A 26,949-nucleotide genomic window follows, 5' to 3' on the forward strand; every position below is an offset into this window, starting at 1 on the left:
GCAAGGACATGTGGAATGCCATAATTGTACTGACTGTAATACATCGGCACTCAGTTTACAAATGCTTCTTTGTACCTAGGGGCCCCATCAGGCGGAACAACTGTGACAGCAGAGGGAGCAGCAACGTCCAACACTGCAGTCGCAGGGCCGAGCACCAGCCAGGCTGGCCAGGAGGAGGATGAGGAAGGAGACACCCCAGGGCTAGAAATGGAGGGAGTCCTGGTCATTGACTTCCAAGCAGTGCACTCCCCAGTACTGCCCAGCACACCCCCCTTGCAATTCTCACCAGACAACTCCCCTACAAGGCACACCATACCGCCTACACCAGCTCCTGCCACAACCGTGGCCTTGCCACCTGTCCAACCTGTCCTGGGAGCAGGGGCTCAGGGACCGGCCAGCTTCACACCCCCACGAGTGGCACCCCAGCCCACTCAGCAGGCCGGAAGCAGCAGTGCCCGACGCCGTGCCATCACCACCACTGCTGCACCAGCACGGGAGGGCAGTGTGTTCCTGGGCCTGGAGGGACAAATGGTTAAAATCCAGCGCCAACAGGCAAGATCCACCATGGCCTGCCAACGCCAGCTCCTGCAGCACAACATGCAGATGGGGGAGTTGGTGAAGGGATTCCAGGCTGTTGTGGAAACCAACAAGGAGGTGGCAGCAGGGTTAGGCAGGCTGACCACTGCCATCACCCACTCATCTGCCAGACAGGAGGAGCATGAGGTGGCGCGCAGGCGGGATGCCCGGGTGCTCAACCGGGCCATGGCCCGGCTTGCAGCGGCGACGGCACAACTGTGCCATCGCAGCTCCAACCAAGAATCTGTGCTCAGTCAGCATACGGCTGAGCTCACTAGGGGGATGGCCAGGATCACCACGGCCATGGAGGCCATGATAATATCAAACACCGCCTCCAATCCTGCCCTGGACCTGGGTGATGCTGGAGACAGCAGCAGCCGCAGCAGCCCGGCCAGCGCTGCATCTGAGCCACGGAGGAGCACCAGGCGATCCGCTGATGCTGCTGGCCATTCGGAGGGGGCTGAGGGACACCCCAGTGGGTCTGGCAAGCGGGCAAAAAAATAGCCTGGCAAGGGGGGGATGAGGCAACCAGAAGCCTGGACTTTATTTGATTTTACAAACTCCATTTTTTGATGCACATCAGTGCTGTAACTGTGGTGCATCACTATTAAAATTTGTTTTTTGCAAGCAACATTTAGCTGTCTTTGCATCTGTACTCAGTCAGAAATAGTTCTCAGTGATCTCCTCACGTCTGTATCTGCCATCACTTGGCGTACACACCCCAGCTGGCTGTGTCAGTGGCACAGCTTCGTCGTCGTCATAGTCCTCGTAGTCAGACAACTCCACCTCAGTGCCCTTCTTGACCGCAAGGTTGTGTAACATTGCACATACAGCTATGATCTTGCAGCAGGTGATGGGGGTATACTGCCTTGCACCTCCACTCTTGTGCAGGCATCTGAATCTACTTTTCCAGATGCCAAAGGTCCGTTCAACAACATTCCTGGTGCGTATGTGGGCCCGGTTATACCTCCTTTGGCTGGGTGTGGAGGGGTTGAGGTAGGGGGTGAGTATGAATGAGCGGAGGGCATATGCACTGTCGCCTGGAAGAGAAAGGGGTCACATTAGACACATGCATACATGTATTACACCTACCTACTATGTGTTATGGGGGTCTGATGATGTGTCTCACCTAGGAGGTATCCTTCTCCAAATTCGCCAGCCATCAGCCGTGCATATATGCCGCTCTGTTGGAATATATAGGAGTCATGGGTACTTCCTGGAAATTTTGCTACCAGGTCTGTGATGGTGCACTTGGCATTGCAGATCACCTGCACGTTGATGGTGTGTGTAGATTTCCGATTGCGGTATATGTATTCGGTGTCCGCTGGTGGGCAAATCGGAATATGCGTGCCATCTATGCAACCGATGATTTGGGGAAATTGTGCCATCTGGTAGAAGTCAGCTTTAGTTTGTAGCAGTTCTGCGTGGGTTGCAGGGAATGAGATGTATTGGTCCATCCTGTCTATCATGGTGTCAAGGAATATGTGGAAGAACCTTGACAGGCTGCTCTGGCTCACCCCTCCTGCTGCTGCTACTCCACTTTGATAGCTGCCAGACGCTACCAGGTGTAGGCTGCATAGCACCTGGACGTGCGCAGGGATGGCGTGTGCCCTTGGGGTGTGGTGGTCCAAGTATGGCTTAAGGTCCCTGATGAGCTCAAGTATGGTGTCAGAGTCCAGCCTGTATCTCTGTAGGATCTCAGCCTCAGTGAGCATGAACAGGGTTATCCTCTGTCTGTAGACCTGTTCATTTCTTAGCCATTCCCTCTGTCCTTCCTGCTGTAGCCGTAGCCGCCTCGCAATGACATAGAAAGCTGCCATCCTGCAAGTTGCAATGCATTTTGGGACTGTTTATATGGGTTGGAGTTGGTTACCACCTGATTGCAATCCATGGTAAATACCGAGTGAATTCTACAGATTTTGAGCCGATTTCGGTGTTTCTGTGCCTCCCTACATCTCCCCAACTGTCGGAATCGGGGAATTTCCCGATCGGAGATTCATACGAATCGGCATGTTTTCCGATTCGGCTCATGTCCGAATCGGTATTTGTACCGATTCGGTACATGGACCGATTCGGTGATTTTCCGAATCGGTGTCACTAACGAATCGGTAATTGGACCAAATCGGTGATTTTCCGATTTGGTGTCACTAACGATTCGGTAATTGGACCGAATCGGTGATTTTCCGATTCGGTGTCACTAACGAATCGGTACATGGACCGATTCGGTATTTGCATCCGAATCGGTGTTTTTCCGATTCGTTACATATCCGATTTTCGGTATGTACGTATCGGATTCTTTCCCATTCGGTACTCATTCCGATTCGGTTGTCTATCCGATTATTTCTGTTTTTGGTTCCCTACATCTGGATGGCTGTTTACCGATCGGTAAGGGCCAAAAATCGGTATTTTCGGCCGTTACCGATCGGTAACGCCCTACCTACATCGGGCCCTAAATTACATAAAATTATTTGACCTGGTATTATTACAAGAATACTGGGAAGAGAACGAGATAACCATACAAGGTTGCACGTCACACATCGTCTCAGCTATCAAAGGGTCAACCTTTGGCCATCATTGTGGCGGCCTGATGTTATTTGGTTCAATACACACCGTAGGAACAATAGTAGAGATTAAAGCTAAAATTGCTGCTCCAAGCGGCATTTATGCAATAGCCATAACAACTAAAATTAATAAGGTAGACCGGCCACTTATTATAATCAATACATACAAAGACCCGAAGCATAGGCAGAAAGTGGCTGAAGAATTGGTCAACAAATTGGTAAGAATAATAGTAGAATGGGACGCTGAGAACATAATTTTAGCAGCTGATTTCAATCTCTTTCTCTTTGGCTCAGCCTCAGAAGATGAGTTAGCTCAGGAATGAAACATAGCGTGGGGAATACCAAACCAAGCCACACCTCCAACTTGACAAACAAGATGTTCAATCGAATTACTTAAAGATTTGGAAGAACTAAACCTGAGGGTGCTGAATGGCTGATTCAAAGAGAATAAACTGCAAGCAACAACTTTCCACTCAGTGTCTACTTCCTCCTATCTAGATTTTACCCTGGCAACCCTCCCCCTGGGGAGACTACGGGGGCCCTGTTTCAGGGAAGGCAACCCTTTGTGAGATAAAAAACCTCAAATGGAATATAAGCCAAGCCTTAAGACAGCCGCGCAAACAACCAGAATGCTTAGGGCCCCATTAGGATGGCGGGCGGGCTTTGCCCGCCCGCTATCCTATCGGAAAGCGGGACCGCCCGCACTAAGGGCGGGGGTCCCGCACGCAGCATTAGGATGTGCCCGCCACTGTGGCGGTCACATCCTGTATTTTTAGTATTGTGGCAGGCGGAGCTCTGTGCTCCGCCCGCCACAATACTAAAAATGCTGTGCAGCATTTACATAATCAAAGCGACAGGCACCGCGCGGTGCCTACCGCTTTGATTATGTAAATGCAGGGGGGTACCACAGGTACCCCCCCGTGTGCCACCCCCCTTTGGCCTTCAACAGAGTGAACACTGCATGCCTTTCCGTGGCGGCAAAGGCATTGTAAAATGCCCATTGTAATATTGCGGGCGTTGTCTGACAGACACCGCCTGTATGTTATTTGTTTTCCGCCCCGGCCGCAAAGTGGCGGGCGGTGTATTCCTCCGCCGTGGTCCCCCCCGCCATTCTAATATGGCGGGGGGGTATACAGGGAAGGATGGCGGGCGGATTTCCCCCGCCAGGTTGGCGGTGGCTACCGCGAGCCTGGCGGAGGCAATCCGCCCGCCATCCTAATGGGGCCCTAAGTGTTGTAAAGCGAGTTACGGCAATTGAAGGCAAAGTTAAAAAAGAGGATTTGGGAAAAGAAAAAGTATTGAATGAAGACCTATGGGCAAACATCTTGCATGACTTGATGCTCATAAACAGCGCCTACAACGCCTACAACGACCAGTGCATCAAAGTATAAATTCACACATTGCAGAATCTGACTGGGCGCACATTTTGTACAATCCTTTTAACGATAATTATCGAGAGGGGAATTCTCCAGAGGAAAGCATGTGGACTACCAAGAAGAACAAGAGAGATCACAAATCTGACAGCATTAGACAAAGGAATGGCGATGACAATAGGCATGATAAGAACCCGAGCAAACAAAAGGACCTTGGGGTAGAATGCACTACGGTCTTTAAACCAATATCTTACAGCAAAGAAGTTAGTATCAAAATAACAGCGGCTCGGATCAAGCTACAAATTTCTAAAGGGAAGCCAGAAGGAGCCCTAGGCCCAATTGGAATCCCGCAAATACTGTATTTGTATGATGCAGAATACTTGAGCAACACACTGGTCTCAGTCTTTAAGAGCATTCTGGAAACAGTTAAAAGCCTGGCCTCCTGGAAAGGATCGATAATCAGCCCAATTTACAAACAAGGCGACCGGAGTAGACCCAAAAATTACCGTCTCGTCGCCCTACAAGACATAGAGGTAAATTATTATTCTAAAGGAATTATCATCTTGGGCATTCTCCAAACACATCATTCCCGTAAATCAAACAGGATTTTGTAGGGGGTACAGCACCACTACTAACATCATGTCACTAACCTTGTTGATAGATGCGGCCAAAGCTGCAAAGTGCTCGCTATTTTTATGTTTCATAGATTATAGCGCAGCATTCGACCACGTAGATTGAGCCAAACTCTGGCAGAAGCTGGAAAAGTGGGTGATACCTAAGCCTTTTCTCAATCAGTTATTTTTTTTTTTGCAGAGTTTTATATAAGCGCGAACTTGACCCGAATCAGGTATCGGAGCGCTTTACATAGCACCAGTTATGTTACATGAGGACACACATTCATTTTTGTTAGGCACGGGGAGATTAAGTGATTTTCCCATACCTCCAGGAGTCCCTTGCTCACTTTGCCACTGGATTCAAGCAAGCCTGGCTGAAGACGGCTGGAATGCCAGAAACCGGTCCTAGGAAGCTTGTTTCCGGTCCAGGGAAGGCATGGCTTGGCATTTCGGGCTGGACTGTTCCCATGAGGTACAGGGTCAGACTTCAGACTTTTGTACCACTTTGTTTGCCATAAGTTGGCAGGGTATGCTCAGACGTGAGTCCCTTGCTCACTTTGCCACTGGATGCAAGCAAGCTTGGCGGAAGACGGCTGGAATGCCAGAAACCGGTCCTAGGAAGCTTGTTTCCGGTCCAGGGAAGGCATGGCTTGGCAGTTCGGACTGGACTGTTCCCATGAGGCACAGGGTCAGACTGATTTGCATATGGCCATGTCTGAACTGGGGTGTCAGAGTGGGCTAAAGAACGGTGATGGATTAAACCCAGATTTTTTGACTGGGGGTGAGTGTTTGATTGGTTCAGATGCTCCGTTCATCACCACCCCCTTTTGTACCGCTTTGTTCGCCATAAGTTGGCAGGGTATGCTCAGACTTGAGTCCCTTGCTCACTTTGCCACTGGATTCAAGCAAGCATGGCTGAAGACGGCTGGAAGGCCAGAAACCGGTCCTAGGAAGCTTGTTTCGGGTCCATGGTAGGCATGGCTTGGCAGTTCGGGCTGGACTGTTCCCATGAGGCACAGGGTCAGACTGATTCGCATATGGCCCTGTCTGAACTGGGGTGGCAGAGTGGGCTAAAGAACGGTGATGGATTAAATCCAGATCTGTTGACTGGGTGCGAGTGTTTGATTGGTTCAGATGCTCTGTCCATCACCACCCCCTTTTGTACCGCTTTGTTCGCCATAAGTTGGCAGGGTATGCTCAGACGTGAGTCCCTTGCTCACTTTGCCACTGGATTCAAGCAAGCCTGGCTGAATATGGCTGGAATGCCAGAAACCGGTCCTAGAAAGCTTGTTTCCGGTCCACGGAAGGCATGGCTTGGCAGTTCGGGCTGGACTGTTCCCATGAGGCACAGGGTCAGACTGATTTGCATATGGACATGTCTGTGCTGGGGTGCCAGAGTGGGCTAAAGAACGGTGATGGATTAAACCCAGATCTGTTGACTGGGTGTGAGTGTTTGATTGGTTCAGATGCTCCGTCCATCACCACCTCCTTTTGTACTGCTTTGTGTGCTAAAGAAGGTGCGGTGCTTCACCCACGATCCCCACTTTGGTTGGCATGGTCACGGGATTCGTCATGGGAATTGAGCTCGTCCACTCACCCCCATGTGTCACTGGCCAGGGAGGGCAGAGGTCCGCTGGGCCGTCAGGACGGCCAAGATAAGGAAACCCACCGCATGCGTGTAGATTTCTTGCCCGGACCAGCTTGAGGGGGCGGCTTCTCCGTCAGCAGCTCGGATCGATATCTGTCCGGGCGTGCGACCTGCTCGGCGGCACGTGGTCACATGAAGGTAGGATGAGGTCAGACCAAACTGGGAAGTCCAAATGCGACACCCTCAGGTTTCAAGAGGGTGAAGGGAGTAGGTACCTTAGCCCGATGGGGGGATATCACCAGAAGAGGGAGATCGTCCGTCCTGAGTCTGCTAAGTCGAGGGGCTGGCTTCAGGCAGTTGCAGCCAAAGTATGCTGATTGTTGGAGATGTTGCTGCCCTCAGCTTTGCAGTCTGTAAAGCAAAGATGGGGGTGAGAGGGGTTCAATTCGATGTGATGGGCTGGATACTACAGGGATTTAACATTTGAAAATTACAAAGTTCTTTAAATGACCATCAGCCATCAGCGTACAGTGTTGGCCTTCCACTAACCCCCTTTGAGCCCTGTTCATCCTTAGATCCCTTAAACCTAAAATGAATTAGGAAATGATCAAACCAGACTTTACTAACACTGTCGGCGCACAGTACTAGTGTGTGCCTACCGAGACAGTTATGCTTGAAGGCGGCCTAACGCAGCTAGCATGCTGATCAAATCTGAGACCAGCGCATTTTTAGGAAGCTCTACTTACACATTAAAATCACCCAATAGAAAAAAGGCAGTTTGAGTTACTAATAAGGAGGCCAGAGAGTTGCTTTAAAAAATGCCACTAAAGGAGGCTTGTGGGGAAAAGGAAAGAGAAACCCCAGTAAATCTGACAAAGGCAAAGATTTAAGCATCAGTGGTTGAACATTAAAACCCTCTTTCAAGGTAATAGCTAGCCCTCCACCCATCCTAATGGGGTAAGCGAAATGAAAAATGTTGTAGCATTTAGGGCAGGCAGCAGCCAAATCAGGTGCAGAGTCCTCTGAAATCCAGAATTCAGTAACAAGAGGCAGGTCTCATTTCTCTTTAACACTCACCTCGTATATTTCCACTACGTGCTTGACTAACGGACCCGCATTGTTTGAAGCTAGAAGTAAGCTGGTGCCTTGCTTCACTGACGAAGGAACAACATAGTTCATCTAAGAATGGGTGATATTGGACTCACAGTGGATTACTCAACCCAAAACCTGCTTAACCAAGGTACTGAACTGGCCAGAGCATAACCATGACATGCCAATGTTTAATAAGTCTTTGACAGAATAAGCAAGATGTACGGTTTTATCTGCTCCGAGATGTGACCTAAAGTCAATCGCAAGATGAGCAGCGTGGCTGCTGCTGTGTTCTTCCAGTCCATGGAAGGGGCGCAGTTGGGCCTTGCCTTTAGCACGCCAGCTCTGTGGATACACTACAACAGTCTTAAATAGACATCTTCCTGCCAGAGAATGACTCATATTAACTGTATCACCGACCAAGATGAATTCCTGGTCACGTCCAGTGCGACAGAAGTTAAAATGGCGTAGAGCTCAAAGTGCAACAAAATCTACTTTCCAAACTCACCAGACAGGAGCCACAACAACCAAGCACTACAATAACCTTCACGTATCCCCCACCTATTCCAATATCTAAAGCTAAATAGCAAAGGCTTGAAAATAGGTAAGTACAAATTGTTTTACAAGAAGTAAAAACAAGTACAGGGACCTTAGAAAGCAGCTAGTGTGGATAAATAGAAGAAATACCTCCATGGCACGATAAGAACAAAAAACGAATTTAGAAATCAGATGGGAGAAGCTGAAGTGGGGGAGTAAAATCAGGGACTACCATTCATTTTACCACAGATTGGGGAACAACAAGAGAATCTAGGAATACTGCGTTCAATTCTGCATGTTTTTTCCTCTTTTTGGGGAAACAACTGGCCGACATCTACACAGATTTGGCACCTGCTGTGAGCACGTGGCAGCAAGTGTGTTTTTCTTTCTCGACTGTGGGGCGAGGGCTCAAGCGGGAGCAGGAGAATTGGAAGGTAAAGGGAGTTTTACTCCAGCTGGGTTTTAGGTCTCGCTAGAGCCAGTGCATGCACTGCTCTGGCGAGAAATTTAGTAGCTGGTTTTAAAAGTGCTACCCATGCAGCCATCAGCTTGCTATTACGCGCACAAGCGCGCGCAACGTGCACAGCTGCCATCTGGCTTGCTGTAATGGCTCAATAAGCCTTACAGCGAGTGCGTGAATCCCCTCCCCTACCCCCTCCCTTCTCCCACTCCCCCTCGTCAGCTTCATTTTTTTTCCTTTCACTTTCGAATTGGTAATTATGTGATGTAGTGTTTCACGGCGATGCAGATCACATTGCAGAGGCAAAGCTTGCCTCGGAGCTGTGTAAAGCTCTGTTTAAACATTTTTTCGGGACCATTAAAAACAATGAACTGAAAATACTCTGGCCACTTCTTCACCGGCCATTTGTCAACACTAATTAGTTTATAGAGACGTGATAATCTTGATGTGCTTTATTTAGACGTCACCAATCTCTTAAAAATGTGTAGGATTGCAGCAATGTCAAATGCTTGTTCTTATCAGACGATGATTCATCTTCACAGTCATTTGAAAGTAAAGTTACGGCACAGGCTTGTTTTTCACTGGAATGAATACCTAGAACTTTTACTAAAACATTTAAGACTGCAGTTAGACCCACAGACACGAGTGACTATAATAACTATAAACCACTGTGTGACAATTACGTATAAAACGAATATACAATGAACCATAACAGGTTTCCAGTGAAACAAAATCAGTTGGAAAGAGTTGAAAACGCTACATTCTTTGCAAAGAGTCTAGTCCCAAGCATAGGTTTGGCAAATCAGTTTAGTAGTTGGTGAAGTAGTCAAATTAACAGGATAACTACTCGTAAGATATAACTGCTCTAATCAAGGCTAAATGACAAAATGTTTTCAATAAAACATTATTTTCTTACACAGTAGTAGAAACCCACACGTTACATACTTAACACAGCTGTAGTAGGGCAGCAGAGATCGATTCAACAATGCCTTTATGTTTCAAAAATTCTTCACTGTTGAGCTTTCATGGGGGTGCGCCCCCTTTGAATAACATGTTAGTACAGTCCCGCGTGACGCAGATAAAATATTTCTGCTGAGTGTACCGTACAGCTTGGCGCTTTGTGGTGTTCGATGTCAGGAGGGGGGTGTGATCTAAGGGGGCGGTTGTCATGTCTCGGTGATTAATGAATCTCTAGAGTGCATAAAGACAGGGGGAGGATGCACCCACGATATTTTTTCACCCCCCTGGACTAGGAATGCAAGCAGCATTGTGCATCTTCGTGCACGGTCACCGAGTTCCTGGTAGTAGGGGAATTTCATACACTCTCTTGACACAAATAAAACTGTCAGGTAAGTGACAGAGATCAAACAGTCAGACGCTCTTGTTTGAAAAGAATAGCTGGGGCACAGTCATCTACAAAAGAGATTTGTTGCGGTCAAGGTAGGAAGTTCCAGCAGCAGACACTAGTCAATAGTATCATTTTTATCACCAAACACTTTGGTAACTAAACCGTACTGTACTCGTGTTTTCACAGCTTGCTTCATTACAGCTTCTAAAAGCTTTAGTTTAGACATTGTACATCACCCCTTGTGTTTTCTGATGCTTGTATATTTACAGCTTCTAAAAGCTTTAATTTAGACATTGTACTTTACCGATTTCAAAACTCGGTCCCCTAAATACCGATTGGCTAATTAGACCATGAGTATGATGTGGAGCGAGTCATATTTACTTGTAAATATACTAATAAATAAACAAAAAATAGCTGAAGTTTTAAAATATACATAGTAAACAGAAAAGATGTGCAGGATATGCAAGGATTATAAACCTGGTGTACATGGAGAAGGTTACCTCGCGTCCCACTCTCGTTTGCCGCCATTCACTTGTCACCGGGCTACAGACCATAGACCTCGTGACTATGTAAAGAAATGCCTCCAAAGGCTTGTCGTTTGTCCTTTCACTTTGTTGAGGGCACAGTGCATTTTTAGGTCTTGCCAGTAGCCAGACGAATAGTCATTTTTTGCTGAGTGCTACGGGCAAAAACAAGGTCTAGATAAAGATATCACGTCAACCAAAACTCAGGACTGGATCGCTGTGTCCTTAGTGAGATGGTGTGATGTAGTTACCTTTTACATACATCAAAATGTATAAAAAAATATGTGTATGAAGCAGTTTAGAAAGTGGCCAGATAACTACACGATGACAGGACACCTCTCCAGTTCAGGACTTTCATTCTCCAGGTGTAGAACTTTCCTGGGACGTAAAACAAGGCACTAAAGCCCCTATGGCAGAGATCTCAAGGTTCTCAGTTTCATGTGTGTGTAGCTCATCAAATTCAGTTTTTTTTCTTTGCATCCAGGGTTTTGTGCCCCTTTTGATCACATTCATAAAGTCAGAACTACAATTCCCAGAATGCAAAGAAAAAACCTGACCCGAATGAGCTACTCATACCCGAACCTGCGAAATTTGAGAACTTTGTTCACCATATTTCGCAGGTGTGGAGGTCATTTTAGATTGTGCCTTTGGCAGCCGTGGTCGAACACACCATCAAACACACCTTGAAACAATGATATCTAAAAGAACACCACAGGACTCTTAAAGTGGTGCTGGAGTGACTTGGAGGGATTTATTTGCCTAGCTGCCAAGCTTTTGCATGTTAATCCCAATTTTAGCCAACAGCAAGCTACATTCTGGGACTTGTAGTTTCTTATGTAACGTTGTAAGTATAAGCTCAAAAATGCAAGTAGTGTGAGTTAAAACGTAAGAAGGCACCTTGCATTACATGCTGCTACTTAGTATGCAAAAGGTTTACTCTGATTTTATTACAAATAAAAAATTTACATGTCACATATGAGCCTCCTAAGTAGCTCGTGGGTGCTTTGGCCATGTAGAAAAGAAATTGTACATATTGGTTCTATTAATTTGAGCACCCACTTCCGTCCCATCAACTAAAAACAAGCATTGGCATAGCCAATAGGTCTCACCTTTGGGACCTTTTAAGTGTTTAGTCGTGCAACAGTTGTTGTTGCACCAAGAATATTGTGCTGCATAACTAAATACTTAGACGGTCCCAAAAGCGAGACCTATTGGCTATGCCAATGCTTGTTTCTTCTTTCTTCTTCTGGTTCTGTATGGGGTGGTGTGAGGATAGGACACAGCAGTTGCCCGCAGATCTTTATTTAATTTCAGGTCTGGTTCCTCAGGGCACAGTATTATCGGCTCAAGGGTTTGCGGACACAATTTTTATGGACCTGAAAAAACTAGAAAACATGTATTTGCCTAGAGCAGTATCCCCCCCAAAGATACTGCATGGGGAATCTTGCAATGATGGCCGAGGGTGGCTATCCCAGTGTCCAAGCACGATATGTCACATGCAAACATGAAAAAGAATACATTAGACAGAAAACTGTACACATTCCAAACACAACATAGATTTATATCAGCAAACATATGTGCCATTCCTATCATCGCTGGCAACAAACTGCAACACAGAAGGAAAGCACAGCACATATATGAACTAGAAATGTCTCACACACATGCGATAATTAGAAAATTCTGCATGCAGCTTTTAATGACACAACATGGATTTATGAAAGGAAAACACTACTTAGGAGACACATCACACGCATTAAATAAACAGTAATACCCAGCATCACACAAGGTGGGCTAAACTTTTCACTTGCCCTCTTAGCCACCTGTTATTCTCACACCAGCGTGTGAGTATTACCTATAAATCACCTCCTTTTTCACCAAGAATAGCTTCTTAATACATGATCCGAATGTTAACAAACATTCTGACTCCATATGTCAGCATATATTTAATGCATGGTTACTTACAGGTGTGTTTCTCTTAGTCTACGACCTCCCTGTCACAGTCCTTACTTCTACGAGTGCCAGCTCCTGCCCTCAGCCTTCATCAAGCAAAAACCAAACACACATATAGCTCCCATCCCTTCCCTCTAGGTCACACCCACATCCTGTGGGATATACAAACACCGACTGAATATCCTGAAACCCTGTAATCCAAAGCCAAACACAGGGAGGAAGGGATGGGAATGGGAACCAGGACTGTGACGGGAAGGTCGTAGACTCAGAGTAATGAAACTCCCCAGTAAGTAACCAGGCATTACCTCCTCATCCGACCTCCCCATCACAGTCCTTACTTCTATGAGCTAATACCCAAGCAACGAAATCAACTTCATATACAACTGGTGCAGAAACAGAAATATTTAGTTCAATATCTACTGATTAACACAACAGTAATTGTGTACAGAACTCAAGACTGCATCACCAAAACTAGTTGAAACATCACCGCCCAGTACCAATCAGTAATGTGACACAAATGTGTGTGGGGAACTTCAAGTGCTGGCCCTACAAATATCCGCCATAGAAGCACCCTTCAGGCTTGCCCAAGAAGCAGCCACCCATCTTGTAGAGCGACTCTGAACTGAGCCAGGCATTGATTCTCCCATGAACTCATATGCCACAACAATAGCCCATTTCAACCACCTACTGAAAGTAGACACAGAAGGCTTCAGACATTGTCCTACTAAACCAAATGTTACAAACAGCAAATCTACCTTATGAAAAGCACTAGTTCCATTCAGATACACACAAATGGTATGACTTACATCCAACCTGTGCACAAGAACTACATCTGCTGTCTGAGGCTAAAACATCAGAGACATGTTTAAGAGATACATTCCCTCCCGCAACCTCCGGTCTATCCACAAATCCCTTCTGACTGTCCCACCTTATAAGAGGAAACGTCTGGGAGGCAGCTGCTTTGACCATCTTGCAGCTGGTTTTTGGAATTCCCTTCCCCTTCATCTGAATGACAACATCCTCAGTTTTAGACACTCCTTGAAAACCTGGCTTTTCACTCAGGCGTATTGCTGAGCTGCTCCCCCTCTTCTGTGACCGTTGCGTTCGTTCCTTTCTACAGCGCCATGAAGCCCCCGGGCGTACGAGCGCTTACAAATACCTACTAACATTAACATTAACATTAACATTAACATTAAAACAAAAAACAGTTTAAACCAACTCCTCCGAGCTATGGAAAGGAGAAGACCCCTTAAGAACAAACTTAGGATCTGGGTTCAGAACCACCCTATCTGGATAGCATATTAAAATGTTTCAAATGTTTCCAGACACAGCAATGCTCCTAATTACCAAACTCTTCTTGCAGGGGAGATGGCCACTAGAAAAATCACCTTGAAAGTGAGAAAGCTAAGGTAAACTTCTTCCAAAGGTTCAAAAAGCCCAAATCCCAAAGCCTGCAACACCAACTGTAAATCCCATCTAGGAGTTTGCAATGTTAACACCGGTTTCTTAAGAAAACAACTCCTCAATAGCCTTGTCAACAATAGAACTAGGATCTCACACTCTGGGTCTCCAAATGCTCTAATAGCTGCCCACTGTGCACGCAAACTGGAAACTGCCAAGCTCAAACCAAAACCATGTTTAAGAAAGGCTAACATTTAAGCTTGCCCACAGTTAAAGCTGATCAACATTACCCCGTACACCATCTTGGAAAAGAAAACCATTGCCCGGCATAAGACTCAAGTGTAGATGGTTTCCTAGATTTCTGAATAAAGAGAGCAACCACTGGAGAACAACCCAAAGCCACATGGCTTAGCCCCTCAACAGCCAGCCTGCCAACTGTAATCTGGTTAGACCCTCCTGAGACAGATTGGGAAACCTCAGTGGACACGGACAAAGAGGAATCCCCCAACATGGTAATATTGCCAACTGCAACAAGAGAGGGAACTAAGGCCTTCTGCTCCAGCCCGAAACCTCCAGAATCACTGAAGCTTTGTCCCGTTTGATTTTGATCAGAACCCTATGAATCAATGCAATTGGAAAAAAGCATACATCAACCTCTCCCCCCAGTGAAATGACATTGCATCCACCTTCCAACCCTTGCTGGACTGACTCAAACAGCAACGTTGTCCCTCAACGCATTCTCTTGAGTTGTGAATAGACCCACTTTTGGAACTCCAAACCTTTGCATCAAGACTCCAAACACTCCCTTCCCTAATGCCAACTCCGACAGGGAAGTAAAAATCCTGCTCAAGCGGCTGCATCTCTGTTTAGCACCCCAGAAAGATGAACTGGCCTCAGAGACAACAGATTCAGTTCTGCCCACTGGAAAATCTGCAGAGCTAACACATTCAAAGACGCAACTCTGTCTCTCCCCTGATGATTTATGAAGCATACCACCAGTGTATTGTCGCTGTCCCCAACAGCACTTCCTGTTGCAACACCAACAGAAGAAACTGAACCAGTGCCAACTGCCTCGCATTCAATACCCTCCAGCTGGAAGACCTCAGAGCCTCTTGTGCTGATCAGATTCCCTGAACTGAGTCTTGAGCAAAAAGTGGCCCCCAACCCAGCTCGTTGTCAAGATCACACTCTTCTGGTTCACAAGCGGAGAACCCTTCTTCAGATTCCCAACATCCAACTATCAATTCATCACATGTGAGATGTCCTGACCCACCGGAATCATCTGCAAAAAAAACAGGGTTTCCGGATATGAGGTCAGTGTTTTTATAACCCACAGGACATGGGTGTGGCAGAGGGGAGGGATGGGAGCTGTATGTGTGGGGTTTTTTGCTTGATAAAGGCTTCAGGGAGGAACTGATGCTCATAGAAGTAAGTCTGTGACTGGGAGGTCAGACGAGGAGGTAATGTAACTCAATGTAGAATGAATTTAATTTCACTGTTGTTTTCGTGAACAATTCGAGAGCTGTACCTGAGCTTCCTGTGCATTGATGGCTTTTCTGTAGCAAAGTTCACTGAGAACAGTTTGGAGGTCGATGTTCTCAATTACGTAGACAATGTCAGGCTGAAAGTACAGAGATAATCTTCTGAGTTCACTCTGTGAATATTTGGACAACTTCGAATGAAATTCCTGGATGTCGCCTGGGGGAAGAAATCGCATTTGTCATTTTGTAGCAGCTAACCATTTTATTATTTAAGAGTTAAATGCGTAACTGCACATTAAACATTTAGTATATTACAGCTTATTTATTATACAAGAGACTATTAAAGGAGGTGAGCATTTCATTGTACAGAAGACACTGCAGTAAACAGCAGGCAGCTTTAGTATACAGGGGACAACAACTCCATTACAATCGAAAACACTCACTTCAATATATATATATAAAGTTGCAGTGCGGGCACGAAAATCAATGTCTGCATTGGAAATTTAGTCTGCTTAAGAGTTTGCATATGCACTTTAAAATCTGCTCTGATATGCACTGTGCTGTTTTTAATATATTTTTATCACAATTTTATCCTGTACTTTTATGGCTCAAAGTTCTGAACCGAATAAAGAATTTATTGATTGATATTGATATGAGATAATGAGAGCTAACTAATTAATTAACAAATTCTAATTTAATCAGTTATTCCATTAATTAGGTATAACTTTAGCACTCACATAATTAAACACAAACATGCTCATTAAAATAAAGCTTAGACATTTTGACATGGCACCTAGGCCACTAATACAAGTTGCACGGCACTCACGGTGCTAACTCTGCCCATGCAAATACTAGTACCAGGCAATAACCCCCCCCCCCCCCCCCCCAACGGTATCCTGCATTTACGAGCTGAACTCCACAGAATGGGGAAGGACTGCGCAGACCAGTTTCTACCAGACATAAAGACGCATGTAATTCCCAATTCTATGGAGTTTACTACTTCCTTTCACTACCTGCTCTGAGCAGGTTCTAAATCGGAGCAGGGACTTCTATGCGGGCGGAGGCAGACGGAAGGGAGCAGGGAAGGCTAAAGAGGGGAAACGTGGCTAAAGGGAGCAGGGCCTGATCCCTGCTAGCAAAGCATGAGGTCAGGCGGCTCTGGGAGACACAGCCTACCTTCTAGTGCACCCAAAGTCCAAAGTGGCAGATTTACAAGCCCCTTGCGCCACTTTTGCGTCACTTTTCCCATGTTACAAATGACGCAAAAGTAGCGCAAGGGGCTTGTAAATCTGCCCCAAAGTATTTTACCAGCCTGTAAATGTATTCCGGTTTTCCCACCCTGGGAATACCAGATCGGAAAACACTAGGCCATTCGTGATCAGGCAGAGGGGAATTTGTCATACAGGAATTCCACTCCGCCTGACTCATAGTGAGCGCTTCACAAGTTTGAAATTAAAAAAAAGGAACAACCTGTTTACTAAATTTCACCGTGCTCATTTTCAAATTCGACAAGGTCATGCTTAGCATGACAATTCAAGAAATATACTAAATACTGGCATTTGAAAAATAGCACAGTTAAGTGACAATGTAACATATTTTTTTTAATCCTATCTTACATATTGGTTCCAAACTCTTGGCTTCCTTTACAAATCATACCTAGTCTTTCCTTCATGTGTATCTTCTAAGAACACCTACAATTAAAGTGATAGTTTGCGAGCCTTATTCATACTTTAAGAATGTCCTTCCCTTTAAGTGGTTAGCGAAGCAAAGTGGTTGGAAAATGGCCCTCTCTGAAGGCTCATCCCAAATTTTTTCCTTACTCCCCCTCCTCTATTTCAGACCTTGTTTTTTTTGGCTTTAGGACTCTGAGCACTTTATCACTGGTAGCCAGGGTTAAAGTGCATGTGCTTTCACCTGTAAACATGGTATAATTGGTTTATACATGTCTTGGCATATTTCACTTACTTGTAAGTCCCTTGTAAAGTGGTGTACCATATACCCAGGGCCTCTAAATATGCTACTAGTTGACCTGCAGCACTGTGCCACCCATACAAGTAGCCTTTCAAACCTGTCTCGAACCTGCAATTGCAGGGCCCTGTCTCAGGCCTGCCATTGCAGGGTGTGTACAATTTACTGCCACGTCGACTTGGCATTTAAAATCACTTGCCAAGCCTTAAATTCCCCTTAATTACACATGTCACCCCTAAGGTAGGACCTAGGTAGCCCTAAGGGCAGTGAGCTGTGTAAGTAAAAGGTAAGGCATGTATTTTTAAGTCTTACATGTCCTGGTAGTGACAAACAGATACATTCTTTTTTCACTACTTTGAGGCCTACTCCTCTCATAGGCTAGCATTGGTGGGAATACACTTTTAAGATGTAAATACTGATTAGTGATTTTGGTCTTAGTCTGTTCAATGTTTGACAGCCAAATTAAATGGTCAGCTAGATATTTCACTTTCTAAAAGTGGCATTTCTGAAATATTGATGTTAAATCCAACTTTACCAGTATGGAGGATTTATCTTTACCATTCCAAAGGTATGAAACATGAACTTGAAAACCGAAAGTGCTTGGCCATCCGTTGTAATTATTTCTTTAAACACTGCTGTACTATAGAAGCATTTCATTGTGCCACCATCAGTCTGAGCGTTTAATTTGCCCTTTCAGCTTGAGAGTAATCATTCCTTGAAACCAAGTAATTTGACACCACAACAACGTAAGGCATTAAAAGATCTCAAGCATGACACCTCAATTGTGTGTTTAAAGAAATGCTTACAAAGGATGGCCAAGCACTTTCAGTTTTCAAGTAAGTGCTATTAGTGGCACATAATTTAAAGTCTGCCTCAACACATAGAAAGGTAGTAATTAAGCTTTGGTGCCTCATTTAAAATCCTCTAGCTCAGGAGCCACAAGTAAGTTTATACCAAGTATTCTCATGATATAGTTGTGCTCTTAAAAATAAAAATAACTTTATTCCAAATTTAGTTATGCCCCGTTCATGTTTCAGACCTCACGGTCAACAACGTGAATAAATCGGGCACCTTATAATTGTGAAGAAATAATTATAAGGAATAACAGGTACACATTGCTTGTCTAAACAGAGAAGACAGAAGGAAAAATGTTAAATCAAAAAGATCCTTTTTAGGTCTCGCCTAGGCAGCGCATGCGCTGTCTCGTCGAGAGATGCTGTATACAGTATAGCGGGGGAAGCTCCGCCCACTTTCCGCCTTTCTTTCTGATTGGCGGAAATTCTAAATGCTGCATTCTGATTGGTTTTTGGGATTTTAATCCTGCCTCCTATGTCGTAATTTTTCTCCTTCCATGGCTATCGGCACCTTTTTTAAAAAATTTCAGTAATTTTTTATTGAAAATTATATTTACATGGTGCAAAGAATATACATGACTATTTTGTTCCCCTGCCTCTCCCCGTTCCTTCCCGCAGTCTTATGACTTCTCTGACCACCACCACAACCCCTCACCCTTTTGCATGTTCTTGGACGCCAGCACTTTTGTTTACAATGCAATAGGTCTTGTGTAATTAGGAGTCCTGTTGCATTTGTAAATGCTTGTTTTCTCCTGGAATTGGCTGGGTGAGTTCGCACTATATTTTGCCTGGCCTGCCCTGTCCTGTCCAGAACGCAAGTGCATACAACGTCTTTTTTGTGCAGAAAGAGTTACTTTAATGTTTGCAACACTGGCCAATTGATGGCAGAAGGCAGAGACAGCACAAGCAGGGAAACGAAACAGGACAAAGTCAAGCGTGGCGGGTTCCACTCCTGCCTCCTCACCCGCAGATCACCCACCTGACTACACTCTTTGGTGTGGCTTTTATTTTTAACATTTGAACCATACTTCCCACGTACTTATGTTAGATGCTATTGTGATCACGATGTTTTATGAGACTCTGTGCTATCAATACTTTTTACTGAGGCGCTGTAATGACCTCACGCTCACGTGAGGTATTGTAGTGAACACGTCTTTTTATGAGATTCTAAACTGTCAGCACAGCGACTATTAACTTTTAACTTGTGCCGGGAAAGGCTTGCAACTGGCGCAATTTACTTACTTCTACCCCTGATAACTATGAGTAAGGATATATGGGAGGAGCATATGTTTAATAATGATTGCAGAACAATAACAAGGCTTCTGTAATGCTCTGGACTCTTCAAACCGCTCTCATCTTTCAGACATGTCTACCTAAATCTGAATGCTCAGTGAATGCGCCCATAGGACCACATACACATTGACCGGACCACCAGCCTGTTTTTCGCATTTACTGGGTAAGTTGGACTACTTTTGTTACTTGGCCCCTCCACCACCTCACCCACCATTAATAATGTGAATTGGAATTTAAACTTTCGGAGTTTGGAGTGTATGGATTTCTGCATTCGGGCTCTGACAATACCATAAGTTCTTCGTACATTCAATTTTATTAATAAAGCGCTTCTATGCTGGCTTCTTGGCGCTTGGTTGTATGACGTGCAGAAAAACTAAAAGTTTAGAGATTTCCTTTTGAAAAATTGGAATGGGCAAGACAAAGAATTAATGGGAGGGCCAAGCCCAGGGGTAGAGCTTGACTCTGAGAGCCAAAGGATGAGCCGAGTCATGACAAATTATTTGTCGCGTGAATGCTCTCTCTTTCTCTCGTTCTCTCATTCTCCATCATCTGTTTCATTTTTCTTTTTTGCCCTCTTTCCACCTCTTCGCTTTCCCTCCCCCTCACATTGTCCCTGTTTATCTCTTTTTTCGTTTTACCTCTCACTAGTCATACGTCATGAGTAGTTGACCTCACTATATCACTCACAATACCTTTGTTCACAGCAAACGGTACAGTAGGAAAATAGAGTAGTTGCCGTCTAAAGCATTTGTCAATCTGCTCCATTCTCCAGTCCAGATTACATAGCTACTCGTTCAGCTGTTTGGCTACACAACAGTCCTTAAGTCGATCAGTTTCACGTATGCTTTTTTCCCCATGGCAGGTACATACACCAGAAAATCTCATAACATTTTACTTATTCTGTTAATGCTGTCACTTTGTTAGTCCACCTGATTGCTGTTTTAATATCTTAAGAGCTAAGATGGCCCATGGGGGTGAATGTTTGTGTCCACTAAATGTTAGTTTCTTTGCATGTGAGGCGTATGCAGAGAATCTGTGCAGATGTGAAAAACAGATATTTAATCAGAACCACAGAACAGTGCCCAGTATGTACTTCATCTAATTAAATAGGCTGATATTTTCTGTTGCAAAAAAACATTGAAACGTGCTGTCTGTGGCACATTGACACAGGAGATTCTCAACTTGGCTTTGATATGGTTCTATAGCACTCTTTTAACTTTTGAGCTGTAGTAATAAAAGCATGAATGTAATAGTGCCCATCCGCCAATGAATAGTTTCCTGAGCCATATTTTCACCTTTATGTGCATTTTATTTGTTGTGCTGTTCAGTGTAACATGCTATTACTTATGACAGGCATCTGCTAGTCATGAAAACACACCAGGCTTGAGTTTATACATAGTATTATGTTTAACCTTAAATCAACCACACAGAATTCCACAACTAACAATTCCAAACTAACTAATTCCACTCCAAATAACATACATACACTCCATTCCAAAACACAAGAGTAAAACACATTCTCATTTACAGCGCCAATATATCTAACTCTCACAAATGCAAGACCAATTTGCATTGCAAATGCTTGTTTAAGTAAGAATTATTTTCTTTTTGGCTTCAAAGACCCTAGTCACCGCCCTGAAGAGAAGCCCTAAAATAAAAGTGTTTCGAAATGCGGTGGCACATTTTCACCAACAGGGAAACAGTTCATTTTATAAAAAGTGTATAGCAATTGATGAAAATAATGGTTTCAAAATATATATCCTCTCTTGTATGAAAACTAATTTCCCCTGTTGGACGGTATCCCAAATTTGTTCCATTTAAATAAGCCATGATGGTTATATGGGGTACCTTATTGTCTTTTTCCTTGTTGTGTCTCCACTTGATTTTGCACTTGTGAAGTATTCCTTCATTAAATCACTAATAGAATTTGTTTTATTTGTGTTTATTATTCACTTTTTAAATTTAATTGTCAAATAGTATAAATTGTGAAGTGTTGCCCATCTCAGCCAAGAGTATTTCTAAAACATGTTTAATAAATTTCCAAATAAGAAATAATTAAATGATGTAGACCATCTTATTCGTGATTTTGGTCTTAGTCTGTTCAATAGTTGACAGCCAAATTAAAATGTCAGCTACATATTTCACTTTTTTGTAATGTATTGGCCCAATCTAGCTGTGTAGTACAGGGACCCCTCCCTTTTGGTATCGTACTTTTAGAAAGTGGACATTTATCTGCTCTTACTGCTCCGTGTCCCTTGACTTCTGTCTCCAATACACGTCTGGGCAGGATGACAACTACACTTTGTGCATTCCCACTAGACAGCCATAAACACAGGAAGTGTGGGTGTGACAGGGACTCATCTGCATTCTGATAACCTTCTTGGAAAGGAAGGGGGAGTGGGAGCAGCCTTGACATCACCCCCACTTCAAAGGCACATTTGGGTATAAGTACTGGGGCTCTGACCCTACCAAGACAGCACACTACTGGACCTGTGAAGAACTAGGCCAAGAGTAAGGACTGCTGTGCTACCAGTAATGCACTCTGCTTGACTGACTGTTCTCAAGGAAATGCTTCACTGTAATGCTGAGCCACCCTGCTGCCTGCTGAGGACAAGGACGGGACCCATTTCACTTGAACTTTGAGTGACTCCAATGGCTTGCAAGCTTGCCCCCTGTTCAGAAGTCTCAGGGCCATCAATGATTTTCTACAACCCTGCTGGACTCTGCCATCTGTGAGTCCTACCCTTGCCTCAGGTGCCCCCTCCAGTCCTGGGCCTCAGAGGTGTTTTTTTGCAGCTTTTCTTACATCGACGTTGAAGCAGCTGCAACTTTGCTGTGAACGGAACCGACGCATAGCTCTTCGAAACAGATGCAGCGGCTGCTCGACAACAGATTCCACAGCCGGCATGGCTCGAGGATGAAGGTCTGAAGGGCTCTATGACGACAGTGCCTGCATCGTAAAGGGGTTAGTTGCTGTAGCTTCCATCGACGGCACAGATTGGCATCAACGCTCACCTCCGTCCTTAGGATCGAAGACGATGCGGCGCCTCAACGCCTCGCCTTGTCTTTGTCATTAACACTTTGCTCCATCCAAGGTACATTGTCAGCGGCACCCTTTCTGAGTCCTGAAGCTAGCCTGCCCTCTATCACTGTTGACTGAACTTTGTATTTACCCTGGTCTAGCATGACCTCAAGTAACCTTTTAGCGCTATTGACTTATAAGCACTATTTTTTCGTATATTCTTTGAAAATTCACAACTCTGGTTTTACTTGTGGGATTTTTGTCATTTTGGTCTTGATTTTAAATCTGAGTGGAGTCTTTTTGAGGTGTTTTCATTGTGTTAGTGTGTGTGTGTGTGTGTTACAAATACTTTACACAATGCCCCTTTAGATTAGCCTACCTGCTCTGTGCCAAGCTACCAGAGGGTGAGCACAGGTTATCTTTAGTGTGTGTCTAGCTTACCCTGACTATAGTGGTGTTGTGCCTACCTCTGTCTACCAGAAACCCAGTTCTAACAAAAGTCATATATTTCTGAGTGCCCTCCCTGAAAGAAAGGTATTGAAATGTGACTCATAGATAGAGAGCCACTCTATATCGATAGCTACTTTTGTATATCAGATACATTCCTGCAATAGGATAAGAAACCTAACGAAACGGTTGTCCCTTCCTTACCTGCTACAGTACCAAGAGATGTAACATTCCTGCACAACTCAAGAGAAAACACCCAAAGATGCTTAAAACTAAACAGTTATGGCAACTAAACTTATCTTTTGCAGATTCACACCAAGGGAAGTCAAATGGTTTTTGTGCTTATGCTAACATTCACCAATGTAGGCCTTAATTTCAAATGGTTGATGCTATCTGCAGCCATCTTTATTGCAGTGCTTAATTTGAGCCGGTGGTTTACGGTGCTTTGTACTGGGACTTAATTGTCAACACCAGCACATATGACAGCTGCCACATGGTGGAGCTATCAGTCAAATTTTGCGATGAGCAGAAGAATAGCTTATTATTAATGTGATATGAGTAATAGCTGCCTCCCAAGTCATTCATATCGCTTTGGGGGCCTGGAATTGTTTGAATTGTCATTGGCAGCGCTGTCAGGGGCAATAGGTGGAGCACGCTGTACTGGCCTCCTGATGAGGGCCCTGGTAGTTTTCTTTTTCTTTTTACAAATTAAGAACTGCTTTTTAGCATGTGGCTCTTTTTATTTCCTTCTTACCCAATGCTAAAAATGTGTGACTAGCATCTTTGTAGGCACTATTTAGAGATGATTATCATTTTCTCAGATACAGAATGATTTTTCTAGCACACTGTTTTACTGAGAATGAATGTTCCAAAACATCACCTATCGGGACCAGAGCGATTTCTCAAAAGAACTTTTTCTTGTTTATTAGCTAGCAACATTTGTTCTAACATTGAGTTGCCTGAAGGGCTTCAGGGATGGGAAGGGCATTGTGTGAATTTGTGCGATAGTCCTGAATTGGTCTCAATCACTGGACTCTTACACAAATGTATTGCATATATGATTTAATTTTAAAACACATTATAAAAGAAGCCCTTTTCTGAGTTGGGCTCACTCTCTTCTTATCTTTAGGAGGGAACACTGTCGGTCTGAAATCTGATTTATGACTTATTATTTGAACTGAATTATACTTTGTTATTCTATGTTATTATTTGCATTTTAGTCTGAGCTCCATGCTATTATTTGATGAAATAACCAACTGACCGATTTCTAATCATTTCTGGAATTACTTAAACCTTTAATAAACATTCATGGTTTTATTTTAATATTTTGACTCTTTTTCATTGCAAAGCCTAATGTGCTTTACTATTTAAAAACACAATTTAAATTCAATTCAGTTCCAAATTTCTATCCCAGTGCACATTGTATCAATGAAAGTACAAGACAGAGCAATAAAATACATATAATATAAATAATTTAAAACAGAGTACATGAATAAAAACACTCAGAAAATTAAAATCACAGTCAGGCGACAAAAGTAAATGAAGTGCAGAAGACAGGTTTAATTCTTGCAGCAAGCCTAAGTAGTATTCATGGTGCCAAGGGCTCTTACAGCGGCGTTCAAAAAGGTGCCAAAGTGAATAGTCTCCTCCTCATCTGCCAATTGAAAAAACATTTTCAGGCCATATCTCAAGTTGTTAATGCAATATATTCTTAAAAGGAGAACCAAAAAATGCTTTGAATGCATAAGAAAATAAATCACAAAAAAATATAAAATGCAACATAGTTTGCCCAGAATTCCCATTGCAGGGTTATGGCATGGACTCAAGGCCAGTATTAAAACTCATTGGAAAGCACAGAAGGTATTTCATTGTGTCAGCCCTGTAACAGAACAAGACCATCAGCCAGATTCATCAAGTGAAATGCGCTCGCAAAAGGGCCAGATTCTGAGAATCTGGCCCTTTGCGAGTGCAATTTTTGCATTTGGGATTCATCATCCCAAATGCAAAAATCGCTAATAAAGAATTCGCAAATTTGCGAGGATTAGCATTTAAGGAATCTCTATTAGAGATTCCTTAAATGCTAATCATGAAACATTTTAAAACTGCGAATTCGCAATTTAGGAGCGCTATTTACCACAAAGTCAAACCTCCTGGTAAATAGCGAAAACTTAGAAAAATGCATTTAAATGCATTTTTCTAAGTTGCATGTTACAAACACACATGTCCTTTGGCCATGTGTGTGCACAACATCAGTGTAAATTCACATTTCAGGAGTACTACAGGGTGTCCTTTGGACACCCCTGCACCCTTGAAATCGCATCCTTATAGCAATTTGCTAATCGCAAATAAGGAGGATGTAGGAATCGCAATTTATTTTGCGATTTCTACATGTATCCCGATTTGCAAGTCCTTAATAGCGATTCCTTAATAATCGGTATTAAGGACTCGCAAACCGGGACTTTGATGAGTCTAGCTGCATGTTCCCTTCACCCCCTTGCTCCAATCAGATACCCAACGGTATTATCTAGTGGCTACACTCACGTTTCGACTCCCATAACAGTTTTTTGTTAATATTTAACACCTTGGCTGCTAATGGTTTTCCCCTCCTGTGCTGATATTCTTTGAATACCATTTTTCATGACGAGCTCAGCTCGTCATAAGCACAGCTCAACCGTGCCTCATGCGGAGCTGAGCTCGTCATGACCAGCGAAGGGGTTAAATTGTGAGTGGGGTCAGTAAAAACCTGCTGTAAATTAACCAAACTGAGGCTAAGTTCAAAACTAGCAAGTCAGGGAATCTCTTTTCTTTTTTTTTATTTATATTTTTTCATTGTCAGCAAGGGGACAGCATTACAAAGTTAAATAGAAGAACATCTAGACATGTATATATAAACATTTCTAAAGACAGTACAATACCAGTCACACCCTTTACAATAATTAGAAACTTAAATCCATATTCCTACTATCGGGAGGCTTCCCTTCAAATTATATATTACGGGTTTGCACAGTCTGATCTATTAGCTTTATATATCTAATGCCAAAGGCCTCCATATAGTGTCCAATTTTGCCAGAGAGGGTGTTCCTCTTACCTGAGCTGGAGCTTTCTCCATTTCATAAATTACCCTTACTACAACCCACCAATCACTTGTAGTGGGAGGTTTAGAAGAGATCCAAACCCTGGCAACTGTATGTCGGGCAGCAACCAGTAAGATTGCAATAAGCCGCTTCAGACCTAGAATCTCTTCTTTTTAATCCAGCATGATTTCCATAACTGTGGAATTGGAATCCACCCCTAATTGTTCCCTCATCACCTGAGCTATCTTCTGCCAAAAAACTTCTAACTCCGGGCAAGTGGTAAACCTATGTACTAAGTCTGCAGCATACATCCCACATTTGGGAAATTTTATCCGGCCCCTTCCTTGACTCTCCTGAGCCCAGCAAGCAATCTTCTCTGGGGTGTAATAGAGCATACAGATTGTGGGGAATTGCTGTAGTCTTAAATTTACAGAATGAATTGATTATTCTATAGTTCCTAATGCCAGAGTGATGGTTTTGGAAGTAACATTTCTCCCCAGAGTCCTAGTCCATCTTGATGCCAGCTTTTGACACCCATTCTGTCTGAAGTTACTTATACATCCTACGAATTATTGATTTCAATTTTTCAGCGTGCAGGCGATCCTATCTTTTTGAATTAGACACTGTTAATAAGGCTAGTTGTTTAAAAAAAATCCCTCATTTGAAGATACTTAAATACATGTGTCCAGGAAGATTATAATGAAGCTGCAAGCTCTTAAATGCACTAAAACCATTACAATCGTACAAATCACCCAGATATTGAATCCCGTACCTAGCCCAGCACCTGCT

At 43.9% G+C, this 26,949-nt stretch overlaps 1 protein-coding gene across 2 annotated transcripts in view; it reads right to left on the minus strand.

Annotated features, from left to right (window-relative positions):
* Positions 1 to 26,949, minus strand: part of LOC147673963 (NACHT, LRR and PYD domains-containing protein 12-like) — a 658,153-nt gene that overhangs the window by 463,496 nt on the left and 167,708 nt on the right. For both annotated transcript variants that reach the window (XM_086945051.1, XM_086945052.1), the window contains exon 3: positions 15,550 to 15,719. In XM_086945051.1, coding sequence (XP_086801177.1) covers positions 15,550 to 15,719 — 170 coding nt within the window. The remainder of the gene's footprint in view (positions 1 to 15,549; positions 15,720 to 26,949) is intronic.

This window comes from Lissotriton vulgaris, chromosome 12 (assembly GCF_964263255.1).
Source record: "Lissotriton vulgaris chromosome 12, aLisVul1.2, whole genome shotgun sequence".
Classification (NCBI taxonomy): Eukaryota; Metazoa; Chordata; class Amphibia; order Caudata; family Salamandridae; genus Lissotriton; species Lissotriton vulgaris.